Below are 20870 nucleotides of genomic sequence, written 5' to 3' on the forward strand. Positions count from 1 at the left end.
CCCGCAGGGCTGTGCCTCTCTTCACCCCTCTCTGCGCTAGAAGTACAGCCCTGCCTCTGTCTGTCATCTGCCTGTTCTAGAGGGTGATACCATGGGCGGGTGTTACTGACACACACACACACACTGGATGAGTGGGTTTGGCCCAGCTGGAACAGCTGTAGAGAAAAATCCCCAAATAACTCAAATGTAGAGGAGATAAAAACTGTCCCCTGCTGGCTCCTTGCCGCAAAATGGTTCATCAGCTGGACTCCCGGCTGTGCTTATGAGATGTATTGTTAGTGACAAGGAAGGTGAAGGTGGAGTCTTGCTTTAGCATATTCCTGGCCAGAGGTTTTGGAGCTTCAAGGCTGTTACCTTGTATTTCTTCCTAGAGTCTTGCTGGATAAGCTGCTGTAATTTACAAGCACTGGCAGAGGCAGCAATGGCTAGAAATTCACTAGGCAGAGTAGCTCATTGCAAACACAAGGAGCTGATGACAACAACAAAAGCTTTCCATGTACCATTTCCTTTGGGTCTGGACAGGAAATGAACCACTTCCTACTCCAATTTCATAACATATACTAGGCACACGTCAGAACACATCCTTTTCCAGGAAAATGAGCGCATGGGTGAAACTGGGTGAAGTAGTAGTAGTAGTAAATGTGGTTTGATAGGCTAGAAACAATGAAATGCTCTTCACAAGAAAGACTCCAGGGCAGCTCCCAAACTATGGAGCCGCTTTAATAAAAACAGAAAGAAAAGTCAGCCACAGAAGTAGCCTTGCAATAGTTATCTAGCTTGTTTCTGTCTCATATGCAATGTAGACAGACAGCTGCATCCGCTGGAAGATGTAAGTATCTGTTGTATAGAATATTCATTGGAAACACAGATCTTTTTCAGTTCAGGAATCATTTGCAAACTCACCCTGAATTTTTTTAGAGCATTAGTTGCAAATACTGGATGAACGGGTTGAGCAAGCCACTTTAAGCTCAGGTATGTTTGCAAACCGATTGTCAGGAACCGATTTTGGGACTTTGCAGGTCAGCTTTCCCAGTGGAAAAGAAATCAGTGACAGAATCTGGGTATATTGAAAGTTTAACTTGTTTCATTTATATTTTATAGTATATAAGTCAGGCCTGGAACAGAGATGGTCACAAACAGCATGCAGGCCAATCTCTACATTCAGGACACTCAGCCACACACCAGTGCCAGCTCCCAAGAAGCAACTCTGCCTCCAAAACTGATCCAATCAGTCTCCAGGTCAGAAGCTCTTCCCAACCACAGAAGGTCTTCCCACCACATTAAGAAAAAGACTTGTGGCAACCTGTGTTTAACAGTGCCACCTGGTGACAGTAGCCAGAAAACTATTCACTGTGATTTATTTACTTACTTATTCCTGGTGATCCGCCACTGATGCTACGATTGGTCACCGATACTTCATAATTTCTTCTCCCTTGGAATAGCAAAAATCCACATAACTTCCAAGTGTCACCATCTTTCAAAAATAGTTCACAAAACAAATTTCTGCTTCATACACCTCAAAATAGAAATCCCCTTCAATTTCGATCTATGTCTTTGTATATGTAGGGGTGTGAAATATTTTTCTACTTTTCCAACGCCTGCTATTCATGACCCGCTGGTTGGGCAAGGGGTTGAGAACCCAGGTCAGATGTTGTTACCAAACTAGCCCCTTCTCCATGGTCCCCTATACTTTGTTCCATTACACTACAGTACAATGTAACAACACAAAAGACGTGTGAACTGCACTGGATAGACTGCAATCAAGTTCCAAAATTCAGCCAATTTTAAATTGATTTTTTTAAGCTTTGAAAAATATCAGTTAACATTTTGCCCTCCTGTTTTAATTTTTTTTCTCCACTTTGCAGTGCTTTTTTGTTTTTTTTTGTTCCATCCAGCAAGGAAGCTGCTATGAGAGAAGGATGCCTTCCAGTTATTTCTGGCCCACCCAAAACCGAAAAGCCCTATACCGCTCATGAGAAAACCTGTTCTGGTGGGATTTCCAGCCTAATTTTGCTGACTTGAGGAAAGGTAGGTGCTTATCTCAGCTGACCCTGCAAACCTTTGGGGGTTCCCCCTCACTAAGTGACATGCCTGGAGAAGCGACACTGCATCAGAGGTTTTGACTACATGTTCAAGTGTAAAGCACTGTTGCAGCGGCACTTTGATGCCGCAATGTGGTCACGGCAAGAATGCTGGGAGCCAGGAGCCTGCTTACACTGGAGTGTTACAGGGCTGTAACTTGCTGCACTCTGGGGAAAGGTGTATTTTTTCACACCCCTAAGCCAGAAAGTTACAGTGCCATAACTTGTCAGTGTCAACAAGCCCAGGAGGATGAGTATGCATTGGGATAGGGCAGTGTTTCTCAAGTCTGGGGGGCTACTTCAACACAACTGAAATTTGGAGAAAACAGAATTTGTGTTTGAAGTGTTACAGCGCTTTATTATTTTTGTACTTTTTCCACCCAGAAATTTCATCGCCTGCCCGGCTACGATGAAGGGCTTCGTCTAGACTGGCATGATTTTCCGAAAATGCTTTTAACGGAAACGTTTTCTGTTAAAAGCATTTTTGGAAAAGCACGTCTAGATTGGCAGGATGCTTTTCCGCAAAAGCACTTTTTACGGAAAAGCGTACATGGCCAATCTAGATGCGCTCTTCCGCAAAAAAGCCCCGATCATTTTCGCGATTGGGGCTTTTTTGCGGAAAACAGTACTGTGCTGTCTACACTGGCCCTTTTGCGCAAATGATTTGCGCAAGAGGGCTTTTACCCGAACGGGAGCAGCATAGTATTCCCGCAAGAACACTGACGATCTTACATGAGATCGTCAGTGTTCTTGCAGAAATTCAAGCGGCCAGTGTAGACAGCTGGCAAGTTTTTCTGCAAAATTAGATGATTTTGTGGGAAAACTTGCCAGTCTAGACACAGCCAAGCTGTTTAAACAAATGTATTGCAAGGGTAGAAAAAGTTTGTGTGTCTGAAAACTGTAGGTACTGGGGGTACTTATATATATATATATATATATATTTTTAAAAGGGATACTTTATTTAAAAAAAAAGGTTGAGAAACTGATATAGGGGGCTGCCGTGCTGTAGGCAGGTTCCCGTGGGACTTTCTAAACTACACTCTCTGGAGGCTCTGTTTCTTTTATGCTATTTTATCCTAGGTCCCAACAATCCGAGAAACTGGGTTTACTAATCTGTGCCCAGCCTGGGTTGGGCTTGGCTTACCACTGCAGGAGCACTCAAGGAGTGTTCTGAAGGACACGCAGTTTCTTCCAGGCTAAGGTCTGTAGGCCTGGGGTGGGGTGGTATGAATGTGAGTGAGCAAGTGAAGCCGCTGTGGGGTGAGGAGGAGGAGGAATCATCTCCATACGTTGCTCCAGGCCATCTACCAACGGGCCCAGATGGGTCAGATCTCCTGGTTGTGCCCTATCCCAGCCCCCAAATCCTGCTGTACAGAAACATGGAGGTCCCCATGCAGCTGGTCCTGCTAAGATCTCCAGCTCCCCTGCCTCACCACCAGGAACACACTCCCCCAGCACGCCATGGGCTGGGATGCCCCTTTTGAAAAAAGGAAAAGCAGGGGCAGGGGACAGCAGCATCTGCAAATCTCACACCTGGCCTGGCTCCTTCTGCCCCAGGCTGCCAGGATGTACCAGTGCGCAGGTCGGAAACTATTATAGATCAGGGCAGGAAAGCGGGACAAGCCACAGTCTCTGCACCAGACGGAGCTACGCTGCGGTGGCAAGCTACCAGCACCAGTCAAGGCCAGGTGACCCGGGGGGAGGAACACATTAGGAAATGGGCCTTTGAAACAGGACCTTGAAAGAAGCTGGATCTCGGGGAGGTGCAATAGCCTGGAAGCAAAGCCTTCGGCTGAGCGGGCAGCTGCAGCGCTGCATTCCTGGGTGACATGCAGCATGACACTGGCTCCAGGGCCCCCCGCCGGTGCTGAGGAGGAGTAACGTAGATTCAGAACATCAGCCGCCCACTCGCCCCCTGCCTTGGCCGTGCTCTGACAACCCAGCGGGGCTCCTCACACAAACGCTCTCTCGGCTCGATTTTGCCTCCGACAGCTGCTTGCTGCTGCCGAGTGGCACATGGGCATGTCTGGGTGGCGGCAGGGACATCGGGCTGCAGCAATCAGTGCCCAGCCTTGGCAGTTCGCGCGAGGCGGGCAGCGGGGTCGACTCTGCGGGCGCAACAAGGCTCAGAAAGAGAGACGCCCCTTCCCTTTGCCCCTCTGCTATTTGAGAGTTGGTGGAACACCCGGGAACTCTCCCAGGGCACTTTTCAGCAGGGTGGGGGGCCTGTCCAGGGAGGGGAAAGGGTCGGATGTTGGTTCAGTTCCAGCCCAGCTCAGCTGCAGGAGACTAAATGTGGTTATGACAAGCCGCTGTCACAGCTCAGCCAAATCGGTCCTCTCCTTGGCAGTCTCTGAACGCGCAGCGTGCCGCAGGGGAGGGATACATGCCCCACGGTCTTGCCCCACTGGGACACTCTCAGGAGGATGCCACTGAGGATCTGGACAGGCCCCTTTTCCTGTGTGGGGTGAGAACCTGCATATTACGCCCTTTCTTCAGGCATGGCTCACAATGCTTTTTAGTGGATCTGGCCCCCTCCTACTAGCTCCCACACTGAGTTTTCTTTCATCCATCTGCTCCTGCAGAGCGCCCCCCCATCCCTTTTTTTTTTTTAAACTTCCTGTCTTCGCATTTATGACCTCTTGAGTTTCCTGGCCCGCAGCCAGAATCCTTGATTCTTCCCAGCGTCTGTTTAAACATCTTGCTTCCGGTGGCAGTGCCCTCTGGAACGCCAGCTCTTGTCAGCCCTTTGTTCCAAAGGAGCTGTCACACATCCTCCGAAGGCTGGTGTGTGAGCCAGGCCAAGCAGGATTGTGTAATCTGATTATATATAGTGTGAAGCATTTTATGAGGTCAGGAAGAGGCTTTTGAAAAAGCGCCCGTGTTCATGTTTAGTTGCAGTCGTTTGATTTCACGACAGGCCTGAAAATGGAAAGTGTCAAATGGGGTCGTTCAAAGAAATGTGTCCACAACCAGAGTTTGCTTTTCTCTTCGTGAGTGTGCGCCTGTGCACGTAGGTAAGATTTTTCTTTAAATATTTCATTGCAGACCATATTTCTGTAGCAAGAAAGGCTGTTAAGTCCAGGTTCTCTCTTCTAATCCAACCCTACAGCTGGTTGAAAAATTGAAGGGGGGTGGGGAGAGAGGAAAGAAGTGGGAATCACCCAAGAGATCAAAACGGTTTCCATTTTAGAGTTTGGGCAGGTTTTTTTATTCTTCATTTCAAAACTTGCTCATTTGTTTTCAATCCTTGGCATTACCAAAAACGTTCTCAGGCTGGTCCTCTCGATCCCTTGCTGGAAACTGAGTTGGAAAAATCCCCACCAAGTTTGTCCGGCTCCTTTCTCATGCCTCGGGTGGCACCAGCGGGGCCGCGTTTTAGCTAGAACTGGCCAATAGTAAATTCTCCTCGCGGAGTGGAACTTTCCACTTCCGGCATGTGAGGATGCTGGAGAGGGGAGAGAGCTGGGGTGAGGGCAGCCCCAGAGCACAGCTTCACCCGCAGTGGGGCTCTGATGGATGTCGACCCAAGAGTTTGATCCTGGAGTTTCATCCAAGTGAACGGGTGTTTCAAGCCCTAATCAGGGAGCAGCTGAGAGACCCTTGACAGGGATTTTTTTTTATCATGAGCAATACGAAGGAAATCAACGCTCCCCCCCAACCTGGAAAAAACGGCACAAAGTCTGACACACTTCCCCTTTCCATTTATCTTTCCCTTGCAGCTGGGACTTGTGCATGGGTGGCCAGTAACGTGGGCAAAGCAAAGCACAGCCTTCCCAAAGTTGCCTACACACGCCGGCCACCCAGGAAGATTGGGGCTGCAGGGGGATTTGATAGCAGCCGTCAACTTCCTGAAGGGAGGTTCCAAAGAGGATGGAGAGAGGCTGTTCTCAGAAGTGATGGATGACAGAACAAGGAGCAATGGTCTCAAGTTACAGTGGGGGAGGTCTAGGTTGGAGATAAGGAAAAACTATTTCCCTAGGAGGGTGGGGAAGCACTGGGATGGGTTCCCTAGGGAGGGGGTGGAATCTCCATCCCTAGAGGTTTTAAAGTCCTGGCTTGACAAAGCCCTGGCTGGGATGATTTAGTTGGGATTGGTCCTGTCTTGGGCAGGGGGCTGGACTTGATGACCTCCTGAGGTCTCTTCCAGCCCTGGGATTCTATTCCTGGGGACTCGAGGGATGCAGTTCTGACAGGGTCTGTCAATTACAAAGGATCTTTACTTCTTATTTCTATTGTGATATCACCTGGGAACCCAAATTATGGACCAGGGCAAACACAAAGCAAAAAGATAGTTGCTGCCCTCCCTAAAAATGCGCAATCCAAGGATAAGCCAAGTATGAGAAGTGTGTTCAGACAGACGAGGAAATGCCAGGAAACCGTGAGATGAGGTTGGTCAGCGTGACAGACCAGTAGTGAGCAACCTGCGGCCCCTCAGGGTTCTATGTGTGGCCCACGAGACATTTTGGTTACGGCTGCCCAGGCACAAGGTTGCCAGATTCTGCTGGGTTTTCATCCATGTAGGGCTTTTTTTCCTACCAGTGTTACAAAAGCGACACGTACTTAAAGCAAGGCCACGTGAAGAAGGTGCATGCGGATTGCACAGAACATTGTGACAGCCGGGGCCTCCCTCTGCATCCAATCAAAGTGCTGGTACGATTCAATCGGCACCCCCTGCAAATTCTAAATTTGCAAACGCAGCGAGCAAAACTAACCCATCCTGGGAGACCATCTTGGTCACGAGAATCCTGTGGCCCACTGAGATCAAGAACGGCCACTCATACGGCTCACTCACTAGCCTACGTTGCTCCTCACTGTGACAGACTGTGGTCTCAGCACACCCACCATCTAACCAGGGTTGAGTTTATTTCTGGCATCATGGCAAAGGAGAACTTGAAGGGGTGTGTGTGAAAAGACAATAAACTTTCCAAACTGCTCCACACCACAGGCTACAACAGCAACAACCTCAACCCACCGGATAATATTGTTAAACTCAATCCAGCAGAAGAGTCTGTCTTGTCCCGGGGTCTCTCTTTCTGCCCCATGTCCCCCACAAACTGGATACAATTTTGTGGTGACCTTGAAGCTTTTTTTCGCCACCTCCGAGAATATTTCCAAACCACCAATGAACACCAGTCTGACCTATCAGATTCCCCCCTATCAACACAAAAGGAAGAATAATTCTATATGGACTCCCCCTGACGGTTGGAATTACAATCTGGATTTCTATATACAAAGCTTCCGCAACAACGCACAGACTGACATTATTCGCAAACAACAACAAGCGACACACAATCTCAGCCACTCTGAACACCATGCCATCCAGAGTCTCAAAAACAACCTGGGCATTATAATCAAACCAGCTGACACAGGTGGTGCTGTGGTCATTATGAATAAGGCCGACTATAACCAAGAGGCAACCAGACAACTCTCCAACACCACATTTTACAAACCTCTCTCCTCTGATCCCACCTCGGAATACCAAAAGAAATTACTCTGTCTCCTTAAAAGCCTCTCTACAGCTACTCGGGAATAAATCCACACAGAAACACCTTCTGACCCCTGACTAGGACTGTTCTATCTGCTTCCCAAGATCCATAAACCTGGACACCCCATCATCTCTGGTATTGGCACACTCACTACTGGTCTATCCAGCTATGTAGACTCTCTCCTCAAACCCTACGCAACCAACACCCCCCGCTATCTCTGGGACACTACTATCTCTGGGACACTACTGACTTCCTAAGGAAACTACAAAACATCGATAACCTCCCCAATAACACCATCCTTGCCACCATGGATGTAGAAGCTCTATACACCAACATCCCACATGAAGACGGATTACAAGCAATTAGAAACACTATCCCAGAGGACACCACTGCCAACCTGATAGCAGACCTATGTAACTTTGTTCTCACCCACAATTATTTCCAGTTTGAGAACAACTTATACCTCCAGATCAGCGGCACAGCCATGGGTACACACATGGCCCCAGAGTATGCTAACATCTTTATGGTTGACCTAGAACAACGTTTCCTCAACTCCCGTCCCCTTTTACCCCTTCTCTACTTACGCTACATCGATGACATCTTTATGATCTGGACGCATGGCCAAGAAACACTGGAGACATTCCACAGAGATTTCCACAACCTACACCCCACCATCAACCTCAGCCTGGACCATTCCACACGAGAGATCCACTTCCTGGACACCACAGTACAAATCAACAATGGAAAATTAGACACCACCCTCTACAGAAAACCCACCGACTCATACAGTTACCTACATGCATCCAGCTCCCATCCAGCACACACCATATGATCCATCGTCTATAGCCAAGCCCTTTGATACAACCGCATCTTCTCTAATCCCACTGACAGACCAGAAACTTCAGGATCTCTACCAAGCATTTATAAACCTCAACTACCCACCCGGAGAAATAAAAAAACAAATTGAAAGAGCCAGACGAATACCCAGAAACCATCTACTACAAGACAGACCCAAGAAAACCAACAATAGAACACCACTTGTCATCACCTACAGCCCCCAACTTAAACCCGTCCAACACATTATCAATAAACTACAGCCTATACTGGAACAGGATACTAAACTCCAAGAAGCTCTGGGAGACAGACCCATAGTCTCCTATAGACAACCACCTAACTTCAAGAGGATTCTTACCAACAACCACAGGACATACCACACTAATACCAACCCTGGTACCTTCACTTGCAACAAACCCCGCTGCCATATTTGTCCACATATTCACTCTGCTGATACCATTATTGGGCCTAACCAAGTGAGTTATAAGATCAAGAACACATATTCCTGCAATATAATTTATGCAATCATGTGCCAAAAGTGTCCGTCTGCTATGTACATTGGACAAACGTCTCAGACACTTCGCCAAAGAATCAATGCCCACAAAACAGATATCAGACAGGATCACAAAGAAAAAACAGTTTCTTGCCATTTCAACCAGAAAGGACACTGTCTCAACGACCTAATTACCTGCATCCTACTCCAGAAGGCTTTCAAATCTGCACTTGAAAGGGAATCCTCTGAACTATCATTCATGCTAAAATTCGACACTCTACGTGGGGGGGCTCAACAAAGACACCAACTACCTTACCCATTACAAAGATAGATTCCCCAATTATCACCTCTAATACCATTAACTCACAGACATCTACCTTCCTTCCCCCCCCCCCCCGCATCCCTCTTCTGTTCTGAAATGTGATTTGTCCTTTTCATATGTGTTCATTTTTTTAAATTGTATCCTTTGATATATATGGTTGTGACTATTTTCTTCCACTATTTGATCTGAGGAAGTGGGTCTGGCCCACGAAAGCTCATCACCTAATAAACCATCTTGTTAGTCTTTAAAGTGCTACATAGTCCTGTATTTTGTTTCACCTACACCAGACTAACACGGCTACATTTCTATCACTATATTTTCCCATGAGTTGGTGAGCTGCTTTAGGAAAGAAAGGCTGACGCATGGTTTGGAGAAAAGTTTAGAATTACACACAGTGAGGTGTCTAAGAAACAAAAGCACGCAGCCTGTTTGCCATGTGAAAAACAAAGACGGAGGGTGTATTTGGCAGCTGCAAATTTATTCAGTGTGGAGAGAGGGTCTAAAGTTAAAGCAACTCAAAATAACTTGTGATAGCTATTGCTTTGGGGAGTTGTTAAACCCTTGTTCTGATTAGCAATTGTATCTCCAGGCATGGGATTTAAATCCAAACAGGGCCGATATTAAGGAGGGGGGGGGGGAGTGAAATGTTCAGTAAGCTCATTGACGAATAAGAGCTAGCCAGCTCCTTTCACCACCAGGCAGATATTGCAGAAACTGCCTTATAATTAACCTGGTATAAAGGGGTAGCTCTCTCTTTAAGGGCTAGAGCAAGCCACCCCAGATTACAGACTGAGCCCCACTGTGGTGATTCCTCTGGAGTTGGTCACTGAAGACTGCCAGGAGTCCTGGGAGACAGGGCTGAGGGGAAGCAGGAAGAGCCTTAGGGGAAGAAGAGAAGCTTCTGGTTTGTGTAGATTCTTGGCTGGACTAAAAATGGCATTTGGGATATTTGTGACTTTAGTAAAGCAGAACTCCAGAAGCAACAGGACTGGACAAAAGTACCTTGCATGGTCCAGCCCAAGAGAGGAAACAGAGGCAGGAGAGCTGTACACGAAACAGAGGCTGAGGAATAGCCTGACTCTCAGCCACAAGTGGGCAGGCCTGGTTTCCCCTGGAATGAAGGCACGTTGTTTCCAGCACAGGGTGCGGAGGCATGTTAGCAAATTCTGCTCACACCGCTGGGTAGTCTTGTCAACATCAGCCAGGTTTCACTGAGGGGGCGACAGGGTGGGGTGAGTCAGAGCAGGGGCTGGTGCTGGAGTCTGAAATAACTCTCTTCTCTTCCTTAGGAGAAACACACTGGCTGTGTCTAGACTGGCAAGTTTTTCTGGAAAATCAGCCGCTTTTCCGGAAAAACTTGCCAGCTGTCTACACTGGCTGCTTGAATTTCCGGAAAAGCACTGACAATCTCATGTAAAATTATCAGTGCTTATCTGGAAATACTATGCTGCTTCCGTTCGGGCAAAAGTCTTTTTCTGAAAGACTTTTGCGCAAGAGAGTCAGTGTAGACAGCATAGTACTGTTTTCCGCAAAAAAGGCGATCGGGGCTTTTTTGCGGAAAAGCGCGTCTAGATTGGCCACGGAAGCTTTTCCGCAAAAAGTGTTTTTGCAGAAAAGCATCCTGCCAATCTAGACGCGCTTTTCCAAAAATGCTTTTAATGGAAAAGTTTTCCGTTAAAAGCATTTTCGGAAAATCATGCCAGTCTAGACGTAGCCACTGCATCTGCGGCTTGCGACAGTGAGTGGTGGGTGAGGGTGCTCAGCGCATTGGGGGTGACCCCAGTACCTTGCCGAATTGGACCGGAGCAGCCGAGCGTGGCAAGAGCGTGTGTTTGAAGGGTGCGTCAATGGGGGCTCATGAACCTCTGATTGCATCTGCACGGACGGAGATCAGACCCACCCCTACCTCTCTCCCCTGGGTGGCTCCACTAACTCCATGGATGGCAAGCGTGGTGCTAAAAAATCCCTGCCTACACTGTGGCTTCTAGATGGTCACTTACATCACAGGAACACGTAGGTGCCCCAGCTGAGATCAGGAGCAAGGCGCTGTACATGCAGAGACAGCCCCTGCCCCACAGTCTGACTAGACAAGACCGACAAAAGGTGGAAGGAAGGAAGGATTCTTACCCTCACTCTACAGATGGGGGCTGGGGCATAAGGAGGGATTTAAAAGCCTCCATTAGTCGCTTATGTCCCTAGTGTGTGTGATCTTTTTTCCTGATCTAATTTGGGGGGCACAGCCAGAGCTTGGCCACGGGTCCTGCGTTCACTGCAGTCAACATTTGCCTCAGCGGCCCACCACAACCCTCCCCACAGCCTCTTCTTTTCTAGAGGCCAGGGCCACAGCCTGCTGAGCCATCCTCATCACAGGCTAGGGCACAGTTTGGGGTGAAAACCCCTCCATAGGCCTGGTCTCCCTTTTGAGTGGCAGACTCTGTAGCGGCGTGGGGCGGTTAGGGGAGGGAACCCGGGCACACCCACTACTCCAGGTTCCAGCCCAGGGACCCTACGGCAGTGGCAACAGGCAGAGTATCTTCTGCTCCCAGTCTGGCTGCTTTTTGCCTGGGCCACTCCCCAAATAATCCCTCCCAGTGCCTTTCCTCTGGTACCTGAGCAAGTCCAGCCTGCTCCTCCACGGCCCTCAGCTCTCACATACCGTTCACCTGCTTGTTCTTGGGCTTCTTCGCTCCCTGCAGGGAGGCCTTATAAAGAAACCCCAGCAGGCCTCCCTGGGCTGCAGGTGCCCTGATTAGCCTGCGGCTTCAGGCAAGCTCTATTTGAAACCCAGGGGAGGGGCACTTCTAACAGCCCCTACCCCAGCCTTGCAGAAGGGACGACTAGGCCTGGGGAATCAACTAATTCCAGGGGACAAATCATGAAAAAACACAGTCAGGGGAGCGGGTCATAGGGTCAGAACAAGGGAACCGGATGGGGACATGGAGCATGCTTCAGGCAAGCTCTGAAGTGGCCCCAGGTGCCTGCCTGATTCTGCTGCACTAGGCGCGGCTCTGTGGCCTCAGGGAAGAGGAAACTGCTTACCCAGAGCCCAGCGTACCTGCCCTCCATTAGTGTGTGGCATGCGCTGTGTCAAAGGGGGCGGGCCCTGCAAAACTGTGCTGCCCTGGGCCCCGCAAAACCCTCATCCGCCCCTGACCAGCGTTGAACTGCAGGCTGATGGTTTCCTATCGCAAACAAGGCACCTGTGACAAGCTCAAGGAGTAGGAGTCCCTTTCTTACTCCCGATCTCAGGAGCCGCCGAGCCAGCAGTCACCTCCCCTCAGCGTGGCCTGTGAAGCGGGCCAGCCCTACCTCCTACTCAAACAGATGTAAAGGAGGCTACAGCTTCTGCCGACCCATTAGCTTGTTTTTCATAGTATCATGTAATAGAAAGGGAAGAGACCTCGAGAGGCCATCAAGTCCAGCTCTCTGCCCTCACAGCAGGACCAAGCACCGTCCCTGACAGGTCTCTGTCTAATGATGGAGACTCCACAGTCTCCCTGGGCAATTTATTCCAGTGTTTAACCACCCTGACAGGAATTTTTTCCTAATGTCCAACCTAAACCTCCCTTGCTGCAATTTAAGCCCATTGCTTCTTGTCCTAGCCTCAGAAGACAAGAAGAACAATTTTTCTTCCGCCTCCTTGGGTGCGTCTACACGGCACCATTATTTCGAGATAACTAGTGTTATTTCGAAATAACAATGCGAGCGTCTACACAGCCGTTCCGTTATTTCAAAATAAATTCAAAATAACAGATGGCTTATTCTGAAAGCTGTAAACCCCATTCTATGAGGAATAGCGCCTCTTCCGAAATAGCTATTTCAGAACAAGGCGTGTGTAGCTGCTCCACTGCTGCTATTTTGAAATAGCCCCTCACCAGGGCCATTCTAAGTTATTCCTCCCCAGTGCCTTTGGGGGCTCCAAATCGAGATAGCGCATCTACATTAGGGAAGCCTGCCTCGGACTCATTTTGAGGCTTCCCTGCAGTGTGGATGTGCTGTTTCGAAATAAGCTATTTCGGAGTAACTATTCTGGAATAGCTTATTTTGAAATAAGCGTGTGGTGTAGACGTACCCCTTGTAACACCCTTTTAGATACCTGACAGCGGTTTTCAATTTTACAAGGAGCCCAGCCTTCATTCCACCTTCTTTGTTTCTTTCTCCACCTCAGTCACGCCGGCAATTAATCATTTAGAAGGAAAAAAAAAAGCAAACAAACCAACAAGAGGCGCTGCCTGTGAGAGCAGCGCAAAGCTGGGCGGGGGTGCCAGGGAAACAGATGGAGCATCTGAGGCCTGCTGCTCATCTCTGATAATGGTGATACATCCTGGTGGTAAATCCTCTTTTATAACACGGCGCGTCGGTAGCTCCCCAAGGATAGGACTGTGTGCACGGAGTGGAATGGGCATCGCTCAGGGCACCGCAAGGGAGGTTTTGCAGCCCAAAAAGACCCCTCTCCAGGCAGCGGCTGCACAAGGGGTAACTTTGCCAGGTGCCCTTCCATGCTGACCCCACCGGAGACGGGATTAGGGGCTGAGGCAAGAAGAGACACCGCAGAGGGAGCCAGGAGGCTGGGGAGGGGAAGCAGCCTCCATGTGGATGGCTCCTCCGAAAACCACAGGGACGGGGGATGCTCTGTGAGGGGCTGAGCTTCCCGTTTGCTCACAGGGCTCACCTTTGCCGCTGTAGAAACAAGTTCCCCGAGGGAAACCCTTCCCCTCTGCAGAGGGGACAAGAGGGTGTAGGTGTCCAGTTGTGTAAGGTGAGGGCTGGGCCTCGTGCCACACCCCAGTGGGGAATATTGTGCTTTTCTCCCTGGCAGCCCTTGCGTTTGGTGTCTTTGCGCCCAGGCGTGGCGCTGCCAGAGGGTGTGTGAGGAGGGAGGGGTTCTTTATTCCTTCTCCTTGCTGCTCTGTTCCCCACCCTTCTCCCATGTTTGCTCTGAGAGTGACACCTACTGGTCACAGCAAGCAGCAGCACGCAGAGGAGGGCCGAAGCTATTGGCGTCAGGCTTCCATTTTTGGGGAAATCTGAGGGAAAGTTTAGTCCACTCCCTGCAGTTGGGGCTGCCCACCTGGCATCCCCTGTGTTGCACAGAGCCACTCCCAGCAATTCAGGAGTCTAGGGTGTGGGTGGGAAAGGGCTTTGGTTTAGTCCCGGGTAGGGTTGCCAGATGGTTTAACAAAAAATACTCCCTCCCCCCCCCCCCAAAAAAAACACCAGGAAAAAATTCTGTCGAGAAAAAAAAGGGGAGACCAAAGTTGTTAAGCAAAAAAAAAAAAAAAAAAGAGGGTGTTTCCATCTGAAGGAAACAGGAAATACCAGACATTTCGGGGACCTGAATAACAAACAGTCCGGGTGAAAACTGGACACCTGGCAATCCTACTCCTGGGTTGTCTCTCTCTTCCATCATGCGCAGGGCAGGAGCCGAGGTGCTGAGCAAATTCCTTCTGCTGAAGAGAGGAGGGTTCCCCACCTGGCAGCCTGCCCCTGCTACAAAGCCCCCGGAGGGCGTGGTGAGCAGCAAGGGATTCTCTCTCTCTCACCCTGTGGCACGGTGGGCAGGGGCTAAGTAAGTTCTTCCTTCCCCTCCATGGTTTGTGGACGAATCGTCTCGGGAGGAAGGAGTCAGGCTGGCATGGCAGATCGCTGCTCGGTTTCTTCTCCGGCACGGCGGAGCGCTTTGCTTCCTCAGCCCGGCGTGAGGGCGGTGCCGCGTTACACCGGGCACCGAGCAGAGGGTCTGCTGCTGACCCAGTTCAGGGCCTGAACGTCATTCCACGCAGGCCCGGCCCAAGTGTTTGCGGGGCCCGAGGCGGCAGGTGGTGGTTGGCTGCACCGTGTGGCCGGGCGGCTCCCAGCCAGGGCAGCGAGCGAGCAGCCGGGCGGGTGGGTTCCAGGCAGTGAGGTGCCCTGAAAGCACGAGGCCCAAGACAACCGCCTTGCTCACCGTGCCCTGATTCCCCCCCCCCCCTCGTCGTCACGGGTACACGGAGCGCCGAGGAGAATACGCTGTTCCGTTTCCCTTTGTAATTAGACAGCTACTGCCTTGTGTGAAGGAGCAGCCCTGAACGGCAGGGGTAGCAGAGAGAGGCTAGGCCAGCCAGCTGTTCACAAGAATAGGGAATCACCAGGAAATCACGTCTGTGACACCCTAGGCCTACAGAGTGGGGTGCGGGGGTGGGGATTAACAGCAGGGTTTGTGAAGGGAGCTTCAAAGAAAATGCTACTTGCGAGGCCTTGCCAGTTTAGGCCTTGTCCATATAATACAAAATTGACCTGCACAACTATTCAGGTAATTAGAAGTTAGAGGTCTGGATTCTCTTTGGGGTACAGGAGTGTGGGACAATGGAATTTGATGTAGCTCCCAGTGGGCAAGGCATTTCCCTCTGCTATTCAGCCATAAATTCCTTTGCTCAGTTTCATTCACTGCCCTGGCTCGCCCAAATGTGGACAGCCCTTTGGTATCTGTGGATAGCTCTTTCAGCCCTTAGTACCTGCTGATCAAACAAACAGATAACGGGAGTTTGCCCTTCTATGGTAGCTTCCATCTGAAGGAGTCACAAAATATGCCACAAAACATTAACCAACTCTTACACCACCACTGTAGAGTAGGATTGCTATCCCCATGGGGAAATCGAGGCACAGAGGGGTCAAGGCCCAGATCCTCCAAAGGATTTAGCCACACTTAACTACACAATCAGCATTAAGTGCCTAAATTGCTTTGGGGATAGAGATGTAGCCGTGTTAGTCTGGTGTAGCTGAAACAAAAGACAGGACTACGTAGCACTTTAAAGACTAACAAGATGGTTTATTAGGTGATGAGCTTTCGTGGGTCAGAAGTGGGTCTGGCCCATGAAAGCTCATCACCTAATAAACCATCTTGTTAGTCTTTAAAGTGCTACGTAGTCCTGTTTTAAATTGCTTTGGGTGTGTCTACACTGCAGCTGCGTCCCCACCTCCCATCATGGGGAGGCTAGACCAACCCCCGGGTGGGCAATGTGGCTGTAGCTGGCCCCCTGAGTTTGGTCTGGGAGTATCAATCTGACCCCTGCTGCTGCCATAATTTCCATGGGTTTCTTGGGGCCCATGAAGTTCTGGGTGTTGTGTGTGGTAGCGGCCCGCTGACAAACAAACCTTCTCCAGCTGGCTGCACTTCCTTCGGTCACGTCTTTTCCTCAGCTCCCACCAACGCCGGGGTCCTGCCCACCCCCTGCATTCCAGTGCAACATTGGCTCCATCAGGCTATGCAGAACCCTGGGGTGTAGACGCCCAGGCTGTGTGCGGGTGCCCTACACGAATGGCCTCGATTGGACATGCTATTTCATATCCTCCGTGAGTGCCGCAAGACACTTGTCGACTAGTAGCAATCCTTTGCACTGCCCTAGCCTTATCCGCCGAAGTATCCCACAATGCTTTGCAAGCCGCAGGCCTTGTTACACACAGACTGAGAGGCGGAGGAGAATGATTGCTCCCGTTTTACAGGTGGGCAAATGGGGAGACAGCCGCAGCGCTGGATTAGCAGTGTATCCTTTAAGATCCTCCGTCCCTGCCTCAGTCAAGAAGATTTCAAACCCACAACAGTCCATGCACGGAGCCAGCTGGCCTTCGAATTGTGGGAAAGAGGCTACCACGTGCTGGCATAGCAACTGCAGGAGGGCTGGTTGTGCGTGGCTAGGTTGGCTTTCAGTCAGCTAGCAGAGGTTCGGGTTAGTGAATTGTTCCAGGGGCAAAAGATTCTGCCACCACCAGTCCTCAGAGTCATACGTGGGTAGCAGGTTTAAAACTAATAAAAGAAAGTTCTTCTTCACACAGCATGTAGTCAACCTGTGGAACTCCTTGCCAGAGGAGGCTGTGAAGGCTAGGACTATAATAGAGTTTAAAGAGAAGCTAGATAATTTCATGGAGGTTAGGTCCATAAAAGGCTATTAGCCAGGGGATAAAATGGTGTCCTTGGCCTCTGTCTGTCAGAGGCTGGAGAGGGATGGCAGGAGACAAATCGCTTGATCATTGTCTTCGGTCCACCCTCTCTGGGGCACCTGGTGCTGGCCACTGTCGGTAGACAGGATACTGGGCTAGATGGACCTTTGGTCTGACCCAGTACGGCCGTTCTTATGTTCTGCCTCTTTAAAGCAAACTGGAGCTATCGATCGGAAGCAGCCCTGCTGCTGTCAGTGCAAAAGCTAATACTTGGCCGGAAAAGCTCAGTCTTGCAAACCAAATACTGACTCCGGCCTGCTGGTCTCTATTTGTAGGCCTGAAACTGGAAAGAAGAAGAACTGACCCTCCAACCAGCCCCACCCACCCAAGAAATCATGTGAGCACTTTGCTGCCCAGCTGTTTAAAGACCCCAGAGAGACAGTGCTGAGTCACACAGCTGAACCTTGGACCTGGAGAGCAAGCAGTTGTCCTCACTTCAGGGGCTTCCGGCAGCAGCAGCATGGAGCATGTGAGTCTTGGTTCTTGTAGCTGGGGGGCTGTGAAGCTGGAAAGGGCCAGGAGTTTATTTGCTAGACAAGGGGCTAGTTAGTGAGGTGTGGAATCCTGGAAGAAAGTTAACTACTCGCGATTGTTTGGGATCACGCGCTGCCTTGTGACCAGACTCCTTGTGCCCCTACATCTCACTCATCTGACTGCTAATGACTTTTTCCCGTACATCTTGAAATAGAAGAATTTCTCTAAGGGAGGGTTAATAGCTGTAGGTATTGTGTTGGGCCATATATGTCAATGACGGTGGGAAAATGCACAATTGGACTATTAACATTGGGGGGAGGAGGGGGAGGAACCCTAGCCATGGCAGAACTTTGATTTTTTGCAAGACATTTCCAAGTTGTTTTTTGAAGTGTTCCTGATGAGCCACATATTCATCTTGACAGTTTCTAGCCCCCCCATAATGTCAGTAATTTTACTAAAGTTTCCAATTTCTTAGCCTGGAAAGACCATCAAAGGACTTTTTTTTCCTCCTTTGCAAACTCTATACAAAACAGCTGTTGGAATATTGCAAAACATGCCAGGTCTGTATAAAGCCAGTGTTTGTTTGTCCTGTTATCTTAAAATAAAAGCCTTTCAGCCCAGCCTTACAGGAGAGAGGAATGTCATAGACCCAACCTTGGTCTTTCAGCCCTCTCAAACTCAGAAACGCAGCTCCTGCTCTTAAATATTGCCACCCTGCCTCTGTCTCCATGTCTGCCTCCTCCTGGAATCTGCTCTCTGACCATGCTGCAGCCTGTATGCCAGAAATAGAATCAAAGAGGGACAAGAGGCCAGGGAGCCAGTATAAGCAGGGCTTAAATGCTATGGGGATTAGGCATTTTGCAATGTGAAAAGAGAAGCCTCTATGACTTCAGCACTGTGGCAAGAACGGCTCTGAAGAACTGGGTGCAACAGAACAGAAGATGCAGGTAGCGGGATATCCTCTTGGCTGCTCCCACTAAAGTGGGGACAGTAGAACAGCCAGTGCTTAGGGCAGATCTGCTAATCTACGAGACCCAGTCATTCTTCAGTGTGTGTCCTGGAATATAAGGGCTGGGGAAATCTGCCTGGGGTGGGAGTGCAGAGAGAGAAATGTCCATTTTCACTGTTCCCCAGCTCTGAACTCTCGCATCCCCACCTGGTGGAGGAGGGGGGTAAAATGGAAACTGACGCTCTCCCCAAAACTGAAGGTGGGAATGGATGCTGGTGCAAATGCTGCTATGACCACTAGTCTAATGTGATAGAACTGCTGGGAGCCTGTTTACACTGGTGCTTTACAGCACTGTCGCTTGCTGCACTGGGGGGGGGGAGGGGTGTGTTTTTTCACACCCCTAAACGAGACCGGCACAGCGCAGTAACTTGCCAGTGTAGAAAAGCCCTAACTGCTAACGCATGGAAAATCACAAGCAGCGGCAGGAGAAGCAATGCAGGCTCCCCTGGGTGTGTTACATCCCCAAATCCCCACTCGTGAGGCCCCCACCTCCCTCTAGTCCAGGCCTTGAGCTCGGGCCAGACAGCTGGCGGTCAGACCAGTTGGAGCCTGTGGCTGGGAACATGTGGAGAAGAAACAGGACTGAGACCAACACGCCTCATCCTCTGACCTGCGATTGCATGTTAATGATTCCGGGTGCTGACCGACCCACCCAGGGGATGGGTTGGAACCTGTCTTGCCTCAGGACTCTTCGTTCTGTGTCCCCGGAGGTACTGCCCACCCCCTTCAAATCAAAGGAGTAGCCTGTTGTTCCACAGGGCCAGGCTCATACCTATGTGGCTTGACTCCCTCAGGTGCTGGTGGCTACTCACTTGAATGTCCAACCCGGAGAGTGCATCAAAGTGAAGGGGAAGATCTTGCCAGAAGCCAAGCGGTGAGACGGGGAGCCTGGGAGGGATTAAATGTTACCTCAGCCTTTAGGTAAGGAGCGGAGTGGGGGGCCAAGTTCTGCCCTTAGTGCACGACCAGCGTAGGAGCGGTGACTCTGTCTCTGACCCTGTTGTGAAGCGGGTGGTTCTCTGCACCCCAGCGCTGTCTGATCCGGGCTCTGGTGGGCGGGGGCTCCGTGGCGCGGTGGTGTCTCTAACCGTCTCCTCCGTGCCAGGTTTGCTGTGAACGTGGGGAAGGACAGCGGCAACCTGGCGCTGCATTTCAACCCGCGCTTCGACTCCCACGGGGACGTGAACGTCATCGTGTGCAACTCCATGGAGGATGGGAGGTGGGGGACAGAGGAGAGGGAGGCTGACTTCCCCTTCCAGCAGGGTGACAAGACGGAGGTGAGGGCCGTGGAGTGGGATGCAAAGCTGTGCTAAGAGGGCACATTATTTGTGGAGCCAGGAGTCCTTCCTAGCCCTATATTCCAGCACATTCCCCACCATACATCAGAACACTTCACCCTAATTAAGTAGGCCTCTGTTCACTGCGAAGGCGCCCTCTGAGACGTTGGGGGGGCCCTCTTAGCCAGCTATGGGGGAGACAAAATTTTCGGGGCAGATGCCAGTCGAGGGAAGAGTCGTTGAAGCTGTCCGGGAGAGCTTCTGGCTAACACCGTTCTGAGAGGTGGTGGGAGGACAGGCTGCCTACGTCCGTGTGTTGGTTCTAATATGTCTGCTCCCCGCAGATCTGCATCTCCTTTGACACAACCGAGCTGACAGTGAAACTGGCTGGTGACAAGGAGATCACGTTCCCCAATCGGCTGGGCTTGGAGAATATTGAGTACCTGTCTGTGGACGGTGACTTTGCCATCAAGGCCATTAAGTTTAGCTAACTGCTGCTTGGTTTTGTTCCTCCCACTTGCTGGCTCAGTGAAATAAACCTAAATGTGACCTTTGAAGTGGCCACGTCTGCTTACTCTTTGCCTTTTCTGCTGCGCTAGCCAGCTTGCTTGTCCTGCACTAGGTAGGAACGGCTAATTGCACCAGGTGCAAACACTCCCGTAACCACCAGCCCCCAGACATCTAGTCCCTCCTTAAGTCCGGCTACTGCCTGGTACTTTTAACTCTACCCCTATGCCCATCCCCATCTCCATCCCCTGGATTTCTCACTGGTAAAGGATACAGCCCCCCTCCTCCTCCAGAGAGAATCTGCTGCTCAGGTATTTAAATGCAGCTGGGGAGCTAGTACTGACTCCGTAGGCGTGGACTCCGGGGGTGCTCTGGGGCTGGTGCACCCATCGGAGCACTCACTGGCA

The 20870-nt window shown here is 50.4% G+C and overlaps 1 protein-coding gene across 1 annotated transcript; it reads left to right on the plus strand.

Annotated features, from left to right (window-relative positions):
- Positions 1-17449: 17449 nt before the first annotated feature.
- LOC102462628 (16 kDa beta-galactoside-binding lectin-like) lies at positions 17450-20513 on the plus strand. The gene is made up of 4 exons (XM_006133873.5): positions 17450-17665; positions 19474-19553; positions 19785-19956; positions 20301-20513. Exons 1-4 carry the CDS (start codon positions 17657-17659, stop codon positions 20445-20447), a joined length of 408 nt encoding a protein of 135 aa, XP_006133935.3. The 5' UTR covers positions 17450-17656; the 3' UTR covers positions 20448-20513.
- Positions 20514-20870: the final 357 nt, after the last annotated feature.

Source organism: Pelodiscus sinensis, chromosome 4 (assembly GCF_052426305.1).
Source record: "Pelodiscus sinensis isolate ZL-2025 chromosome 4, ASM5242630v1, whole genome shotgun sequence".
Classification (NCBI taxonomy): domain Eukaryota; kingdom Metazoa; phylum Chordata; order Testudines; family Trionychidae; genus Pelodiscus; species Pelodiscus sinensis.